General features: G+C 58.9%; 3 protein-coding genes across 3 annotated transcripts in view; 2 read left to right on the top strand and 1 right to left on the bottom strand.

The window, feature by feature from the left end:
* The window catches only part of ABCA3 (ATP binding cassette subfamily A member 3), a 29,624-nt gene extending 27,309 nt beyond the window's left edge, over nucleotides 1-2,315 (top strand). The window contains exon 32 of the mRNA XM_017745735.1: nucleotides 5-2,315. The gene's annotated coding sequence lies outside the window, so the exon portion shown is untranslated. The remainder of the gene's footprint in view (nucleotides 1-4) is intronic.
* Nucleotides 2,316-2,941: 626 nt separating this feature from the next.
* Nucleotides 2,942-5,856, bottom strand: MCRIP2 (MAPK regulated corepressor interacting protein 2). The gene is made up of 4 exons (XM_017745681.1): nucleotides 5,738-5,856; nucleotides 4,562-4,689; nucleotides 4,243-4,344; nucleotides 2,942-3,396 (listed from the first exon to the last, which is right to left on the bottom strand). Exons 1-4 carry the CDS (start codon nucleotides 5,854-5,856, stop codon nucleotides 3,326-3,328), a joined length of 420 nt encoding a protein of 139 aa, XP_017601170.1. The 3' UTR covers nucleotides 2,942-3,325.
* An 893-nt stretch (nucleotides 5,857-6,749) lies between these two features.
* The window catches only part of METTL26 (methyltransferase like 26), a 4,724-nt gene continuing 3,172 nt past the window's right edge, over nucleotides 6,750-8,301 (top strand). The window contains exon 1 of the mRNA XM_017745680.1: nucleotides 6,750-6,848. Coding sequence (XP_017601169.1) covers nucleotides 6,750-6,848 — 99 coding nt within the window. The remainder of the gene's footprint in view (nucleotides 6,849-8,301) is intronic.

Here is an 8,301-nt window from a genome sequence, read left to right as displayed (position 1 = left end):
GACCCTGCCACTCTCCAGCCTTCATCCATCCACACAGCAAAAAAATTCCGCCCAAAAAGCTGGGAGGAGCCTGGAAGGGTGGAGAGGGGTGTTGGACTTGGGCTGGCAGAGGAGGAGCAGGATTCCCCCTGTTCCCCCTTCCCTGCCTGTCGCTCACACCCAGCAGGATGCTGCCCCGTGGTCCTCACCCGCATGTCCATGTGTTGTTTGGTGGTTGCTCGTGGTTTAGCCAGAGGCTGTCACATAGCTCAGATCCAAACCGTCCCTGGGGTCGGTAGGAGGCACGGGGATCGCCCGTGGGAGCACTTCGTGTCCAGCCGGCAGGGGGACAGCTCAGCTCCTGTCTGGCACCTGCCTGGCATGGGAAAGAGGAGGCTCTGTCTCCTTTAACTGCTTGGGAAAACTCTGTCTCCTCCTGCCTGCTTGCCAAGCCTGGCCCGAGGAGCTGGCACTGGCCCCAGCCGTGCAAGGGGAGCTGTGTGGTGCCAGGAGCTGGCACTGGGTGAGAGGTAGGACGTGGTGCTGGAGCAATGCCCAGAGTTTGGCCCCGGGAACAGCACATAATGGGCACGGCTGGGGAGCCAGAGCTGGAGGCAGCAAGGGGCGAGGGGTGCCCAGGGACACTGCTGGGAGGGGGGAGAGGTGCCACAAGGTCCCTGGGGACGCTGCTGGGTTGTGTGAGAGGTGCTGCAGGGTCTTGGCTGTGCTCTGTGGGATGGGTGTGAAGTGTCACAGGGTGCCCAGGGACACTGCTGGCCTCAGTGTTGTGCCCATGCAGGGGTTCTGCCAGCAGCACTGCCCTGCACTGTGCAGTGCAGCCACGGGACCAGTGTGAAGCCAGCCATGCCCTCACTGTGCCCATGTCCTGCTGAGCTCACCCCTTACACCCCACACAGCTCCAACCAGACCGTATCTGTCCTGCATCCCCCTCCTCATCCCCTCTGCCCCTCACCAGGCTGCTCCAGCAGTAGGCAGGGAGCAAAGGGCCTGTCCTGCCCCTGCCTGGCTCCGGGATGCTGCTGGGCACCAGCATTGCCCAGTCCTGCCTGGGCCCAGTTGGAGGAGGCAACTTCTTTTTGGAGTTTGCCAGTGGCAGGGTTGGTGGGGGTTTTTTGTTTGTTTGTTGGAAATCTGTGTTGATTCTTGTCTGTCTTTAACTAGTCCCTGTGTCACCTGGGCCAGCCCCTCGGGCGCTGCCCCACGATCAATGCAGAGCTATTTGCACTATAGTACTACACACAATTGCACATAACTAATTAATATTTATGGCAAGGGGGGCTGTTTCCCTCCCAGTGATTGCATTGTCAGGGGTTGGGTTATATTTTTGGGTTGGGTTTTCATTTTTTTTCCTTGTGACTGACTCATTCTTTCCTGTTCCATTTCTTCCCTTTGCCTAATGTTGTTGTTCAGAACGATGGTGCATCATGTTACTAAGAATTTCCCCAGATCTTAAAGATGTGTGTTTTTATTAGTCAGCAGCCAGCAGGTGGATGGCCTCCCTGGACACCTTGGAGCCCTTTGGAGCTGCTGGCAGGAAGGGGTTGCTCCCTGGGAGCATCCTGGGGGACAGCAGAGCCAGCCAGTGCCAGGGCACCATGCAGGGGAGAATCCCAGCACCAGTGACTTTCCCAGGGAGGGAAGACAAAGGGAGATGCTTTTTGCTGGGAGGGTGCCTGAAGTGCTGAAACTCCCAGTAACTGTTTTTCCTGGAAAGGGAAGTACAGCAGGATGTAGTAGAGCCTCCCAGGCTTTGCCTGGGATGGGGAACAGTGGCAATGTGGAGGTTTCAGGGGGTGAGATGCAAAATTGCCACGGGCTGGCAGTGCCCTGAGCACAGCAGCAATCGTCCATGTCCTGTTGGCACTGGTGCCCCTGCAAGGTTTGGTGCTGGGGTGGGGGCACGGAAGCAGCGTAACCCTCACTCTGCCCACGAGTCCATGGCAAGGATGACATGCCCTGACCCCAGCCCTCCATCGCTCTGGGGCCATCAGTGAAGGAAGTGTTATGGAAGCAGCATGTCCCTGTCCGCGGGGCTGGAGCCCCCTGCCTGTCAGCAAGGCGGGCACTGTGGGCTGTGCATGGTGCTGCTCCCAATCCCAGTCACAGCCACAGTGCCAGGCGTGCCAGCCCGGGGCAGGAGCAGGACCAGGAGTGCTCCGTGGGCATGTGCTGCCAGGGGCACAGCTGCTGCTGGCACTTCTCTGGCCTCCCAGGTGGGAGAAGCAACACGGCTCCTGGGCGGCTTCTACTCCCCACTGGCTGCAGTGTGGTTGTTATTCCCAGCATAGGAATAATAAAGATGATTTTTTTTTCCAGTGGGTGTTTCCTGGCCTCCTTTGGAATCAGACTCTGTTCAGCCTGTGCTGGCCTCCTGCTCTCTGCTTTGGGGAGAAGGATGAGGGGGTAGAGGGGAACTGGAAAGGCTCAGTGCAGCTTGGAAAAGCCCAGCAGCTGAGGAGTTTTTGTGGGGAAGCAGAAATGGGAGTCCCCTTCCTTTCTGCCTCAGGCAGCCACAGCTATCCTCTCTCAGCTCCCCCAGACAACCACAGGTGAGGGGGAGACCTCAAGCTTGGCACTCAAAATGCCTTTTGCCTCCATGGCAGTGTCAGACTGGCCCTGGCACTCCCACTCCTGCAGCTGTGCCCACCTACACGCTGCAGCCCGGCTCTGGAGCACAGCCAGGGTGCTCAGCCCCCTGCAGATGCCCATATGCCCCCCCAAACATCACCTAAGACAGCACCAGCCCCTCGCTGAGCCCTGGGAGATGAGGCAGCATGGGGGCAAGGATGCAGCTCCAAGGAAGGGGATCTCCAACCCCTTGACTCCACAGACGCCAGGTACCCACTGAGCCACGAACCAGCTGGGAGCACCCCCTCTCCAGGGCATGACGCTGCACCCCCCTGCTTCCCCCTCTTCCCCATCCCACAAGCGCAGCTCCACGGGCAGTTTCAGCGCTTTATTGTCTGGCGGTCCTGCTACAGCCCCCCACTGTCCTCCCCGTGGCTACGGCTGCAGGGGGGAGCCGCTCCCTCGTGCCCAGCATGGCACCGCAGTGTCCCTGGGAGCTGGAGGCTGCAGGAGCTGCAGCAGTCCGAGAACTGGCACTTAAGGAATCCTGGCTGGGGCCGCACGCTGCTCCTCTGCCGGGCACAGGGAGGGCACGCGGCCGGGCATGGCTGTGGTCCGGTCCTGCTGGGCTGGGTCACTCCACTTCGGGCATCTTTTAAAAATGTGGTTCAAAAACGCCACCGGTTCTGGGTTGTGACCAGGTGCTCGCAGCTTCGGTTCTCTTAAAAAGAAACCAAATGCAACCTTTTCTTCCCTTTTATGAGCAGTTCTCGATTTTGGCCAGAAATTGCTGTGCCCACCACTCCTCCAGGTCGATGGGAACGAAGTCTGAAAGAGAGTGGAGGGAGAGAGGGGAGCAGGTGGAGCAGAGCTCTGGGTGCTCCCCACCAAACCACCAGAAAAAATAACCATAGAATCACAGAATACCCTGAGCAGGAAGGGACCCACAGGGATCATCCAGTCCCACCCTGGCCCTGCACAGACACCCCAACAACCCCACCCTGGGCATCCCTGGCAGCGCTGTCCAAACGCTCCTGGAGCTCTGGCAGCCTCGGGGCCGTGCCCATTGCCTCGGGAGCCTGGGGGAGCCTGGGCAGTGCCCAGCAGCCTCTGGGGAAGAACCTTTCCCTGATATCCAGTCTAATGACACCCCCAGGTTTCCCCCACCCCTGTGCCATGTCCCCAGAAGGCCAGACTGGGTTTACAGGGATATTCTCTTCCTTGGGGAGCTCTCAGCTGCTGCAAGAGCCCCCAGGCTGCTGCCACTGCCCTGACTCCAGGTGCCACCAGACAAATGTTGTCCCCATGACTGACTGGTCCTGCTGGCCCCAGGAGAAGCAGGTCCCCACGGGGATCTCCTCTCGCTCCAGCATGATGCTGAACCCCTTGGTGACTGGAGAAGGTCTGAATTCCAGAGGAGTCAGCATCCAGGTGTCCTCCAAGAGACACAGGGGGACATCCCCACCACAGTGCCTGGGGCCAGCTGTCTCCCCCCAGCACCCCCAGAGTGACCTCAGCACCAGCAGGACAGACCCAGCCCCTCTGGCACATCCAGCACTGGAATCCTCCTCCTCCTTCCACCACAGCCATGCTCAGGTGCAGGCTGAGCCCAGAGCAGCCCATTGCACCCCGAGCCTGATGCACCCCGAAGTGCCACAACCACTTCCCACTTACTTTTGAGTCCGGGGTTGGGGGTTTTCTCCACGTACTGCACAGGGCCGCAGGCGCTCTCCCCACTCCGGCTGCCGTCCAGCTGCTGCTCTACCTGCTGCCAGGCTGGGGAGGGGGAACAAGCACTGGGTGGGTTTGGGATGGGGGTTCCCGGTGTGGGGGGCTGCAGGACAGGAGCAGGAAGCAGAGCAAAGGAGGGCAAGTCCCCAGGATGGGGACTCCATCCCTGCCACCGATGTCCCCAGCATGGTGTGGGTGCTGGGGAGGGACTCCACATGCTCCAGCTCCCCTGGGCGCTGCCGCAAGGACGCTCTGCCCTCACCTTCATAGACAAAGCGGACGTTCTCCTCGTGGGCCAGGGTGTAACACTCTTCAGGGGCCGAGATCTGCTGCAGCAGCAGTGGGGGCCTCTTGCCATTCACTCTGTTGAAGACGAGTTTCTGCGCTGGGCTATGGAGGGAGGGAAGCATGGGGGGGTGAGGGCACAGGCAGCTCTGCCCACCCCAGCAAGAACTGGGGCGGTTCAGGTGTCCTGGGCTGTCCCATGGTGCACACACTGACCCACAGCTGTGGTCACCCAGCCCTGTCCCCAAGGACTGGGATGGAAAGGGACCCAGCTCCTATCCCAGGGATAGGGGATTCTGACACAGGAGGGGTGCAAGGGGAGCTCCCTGGGGAAAAGCATCAGCTGCCCACCTCCCACCTAGCACCAAGGGCAGTCCCTAAAATAAAGAATCTGCCACCAAAATTGCAGGAATATTAGGAAATGGAAGTGAAATCCAGTTAGGTACTGGACAGGGGATGTGCCATCCTCTGCAGATGAAGCACCCAGGTTCACTGCAACAGCTCTGGCCCCAGCATGTCCCCAAGGTGCCCCAGGACCGGGATGTAACCCTTTGTCAAGTGGGAGCAGGTCAGGCTTCCTCAGAGATGGGATCCCCTCTGGCGAGGGACACTTCAACCAACCCCTGCCTGGACACAGCAACAGCCACCAGAGCTAAAGGAAAAACTTGGGATGAGACCTGAGAGCATGTTCAGTGCAAAACTCCAGTATTTTGGCTTTTCTGCCCAGCTCCAGGGCAGGACATGTCTGCAACAGCCACGTTTCTCATGGGACAAAGTCTAAGGGGCCCTAGGAGTAGGTTTGGAGGGCAGGAGAGACTGGGAGCAGGCAGCTCCTGCAGATCTGCAGGCAGGGGCAGGGAAGGGCAGTGACCCTCAAGCCCCCACAGCCCGGGGCAGTGGGCAAGCAGGAGGAAGGCAAGCATAGCAGAAGCCACTCCAGTGAATTACAGGGATCCTGGGAAGGAGAGGAACTGGGTGGGGGGACGGGGGGTGGCTCTTATCCATTTCTTGGAGCTGGAGAGGACGTGCAGAACTAGCGGGGTCCCACCGCCCTGTCTGGGTGTGCTTTGCCCCCAGCCCCCCAGCCGGGAAAGGGTCTCCTTAGGGATCCCATCATCACCTCCCAGCCACTGGAATACCCCTCAGCACCCACCCGGCAGCTCCAGGTGCTGCTGCTGCTGCTGGACGCTGGAATTCTCCCAGGAAGTAAGGAGCTGTAACAGGGAAAGCTCTGGGGCCACACGCTAAGTTTTGTTCATAGTGAGCGTGCATTTGTACAGGACTCTATCGAGCAATGTTAAAAAAAACTACCACTTCTAGAGTTAAGATGCAGGTGAACAAATTAAAAGATGTCTTGGCCTTCAGGGACATATCTGATCCCTTTTCAGGGAGTATTAGCTGTTAATTTTCTGCTAATAATTCTTAGTGCAGAAATGTAGACTACCTTTGGGCTGACTGTAGCAATAAATATAAGTGATGACAGAGAATGGAAATAAGATTAAAAAATACAGAGATGGGTAGATAGAAAAGGGTAGAATTAAAAAGGATTCTGAGGAAAAAGAAATCAAAACAAAATGACCAAAAAACAACAAACAAACCTATGAAAAAACCCTCAAAACACAAAAACCCCACAGAAACACCCCCCCGCACACAAAAAACCCCCCTCCAACAATCACAACACAAATGCATAATAATATGATAATACACATTCAGTGTATTTGCTTGCAAATACTGACTTGGCATGAGTGTTAAAGATCTACAACCACCCCAATTCCTTTTTCTCCCTTCTAAATAATGCTATTTAAAACCCAAGTCCTTTTCTACTCTCTAGACCCAGGATCCATTCTTTCTATTATAGAAATTGAAGAGAAGATGTGAACACTTACTAGCAGTGAAAATAAACCAGGACTTAATCTTAGGTACCTTTAAGAACTTCTGTTCAGCTTTCAGGCCAGACCTCAGATTTTAAACCCTGTTTTGCTGCTCTACAAAACCCCGGCAGCACCGACACGCCCCCGCGCTTAAAGGGACCGCGGGGCGCGCCTGGGGCGCGGCCACAGCGCTCAGCTGCTGGGGGGGCGCAGGGGACACGCGCGGGATAGGTCGGGGCAACGGGTGGGAGGCGTCCGGGGACGCATGCGACACATGCGTGCCGTGTAAGGGACATGTCTGGGTCGTGGGGACACGTGGGGGACACGGCCGGAACATATCGGGGGCACGCGCGGGATGTGGGACACACAGGGGACACGCGGGACACATCGGGTGTACGTGTGGGAGGGGCGTGGGATGCACGGGGCACGCAAGGGACACACGTGGGATGTGGGGACGCTCGTCTCACACACAGGGGATGTGGGGACACACAGCGGGCATTCATGGGATACATTTGGGGCATGTGTGCCATGTGGGAACACACACTGGAGACACGCTGGACGTGTCAGGGGTGCACGTGGGGGATCAATGAGGACACACAGGATGCAGGGAAACACAAGCAGGGCACATGTTGTTGGGGGCACATGTGGGGACATTACATGGGACATGCATAGGACATATCAGGGACACACGTGGGATGTGGAGGGCACGCAGGAAACACACTGGGGATGCACGTGGGACACAGAGGGGACATGTGGGAGACACAGGACACTCACAGGACACATGGAATGCACACAAGGGACACTGGAACGTGCGGGGCTCAAGTAGGGGGGAGGGCACAGGAGGCACGTAGGGCACAAGATGGCACAGGCACGCCGGGGACACGGGAGTGACAGGAAACTCGGAGGGGACCTGCACGGGGACATTTAGGAGACAGGACACTGGAGCCATGGCATACACAGGGGACAGATAGGGGTCATGCCTGGGACACAAAGGACCCAGGCAGGGAAAAGTGAAGGGATGCAGAGGCAGGGGCTGAGGTGCCACCCCCACGGGGACAGCGCTGCGACGAGTCCTGAGCTGCACATCCCATGACTAGCGCGGGAAGCCGGAGTGGGCAGCCGCGTCCCGGCCAGCACGGTGACCTTTGGAGCGGGGCGGTCCCTCCAAAGTGTCCCCACGTGGCGGGAGGTGCAGACCCAGGACACGATCCCGAACGTGTCCACCGGCCACCCCTGTGGCACTCAGAGTTTTGGGGAGAGACCGTGTGACAAACACACTGGCGTCTCCGGGAGGCTCCAGCCTGGCTCCAGGGGCTGCAAAACCACCCCACGAGGGTGACCTTTGCCTTTCCGCCACGTTGCCACGGTAGTGGCCAGGGAGGGAGGGCTGCAGGAGGGTGCCTCCCATGAAAGCCCAGCAGCGCCTGACCCTGGTGGGTGCCAGGCACCCGTGGGCCCCTCGCGGGTGTGCATCCAGTGCTGTCACCCCCAACCCTGTTACTGTGCCTAAATACAACCCTGACCCGCGGGATGTCACCACCGGCTGTCACCCTCCCTGTCACGTGCTGGGGGCTGTGCCTCAGTTTCCCCCCGGACCTTCCCGGGGTTTATAAGTGCCTGTTGGCGCATCCCTGAGCTTTTCCGCGCTTGGAAGGGCTGAACCCCTAATCCTTGTGCTCCAGAGGGATCCCTCCAGTCCTCCACCACCAGTGACAGCTGTCGCGGAAAGGGTGGGTGGGGGTCCCCCGTCACTCCCATTTTCCCGGGGTGTCCGCGCGAAGCCTCAGTTTGCCGCTGCCGAGGGGTGCCGGTGTGCGGCAGGGGCGCGGCATCGCCCCGGGCCGGG

Source organism: Corvus brachyrhynchos, unplaced genomic scaffold (assembly GCF_000691975.1).
Source record: "Corvus brachyrhynchos isolate BGI_N302 unplaced genomic scaffold, ASM69197v1 scaffold369, whole genome shotgun sequence".
Lineage (NCBI taxonomy): Eukaryota > Metazoa > Chordata > Aves > Passeriformes > Corvidae > Corvus > Corvus brachyrhynchos.
Note: the sequence above shows the minus strand (reverse complement) of the source record. Positions and strands in the feature narration are given on the sequence as shown.

Bases quoted from the DNA above. Each gene is read 5' to 3' on its own strand.
- MCRIP2 (XM_017745681.1), bottom strand. From the start codon at position 5,856: ATGCACGCTCACTATGAACAAAACTTAGCGTGTGGCCCCAGAGCTTTC. The intron at 4,345-4,561 runs GTGAGGGCAGAG...CCCCCTCCCCAG, and splicing joins CGTCCGCTTTGTCTATGAAG to CCTGGCAGCAGGTAGAGCAG. The intron at 3,397-4,242 runs GTAAGTGGGAAG...ACTCTCTTTCAG, and splicing joins CCCCAACCCCGGACTCAAAA to ACTTCGTTCCCATCGACCTG.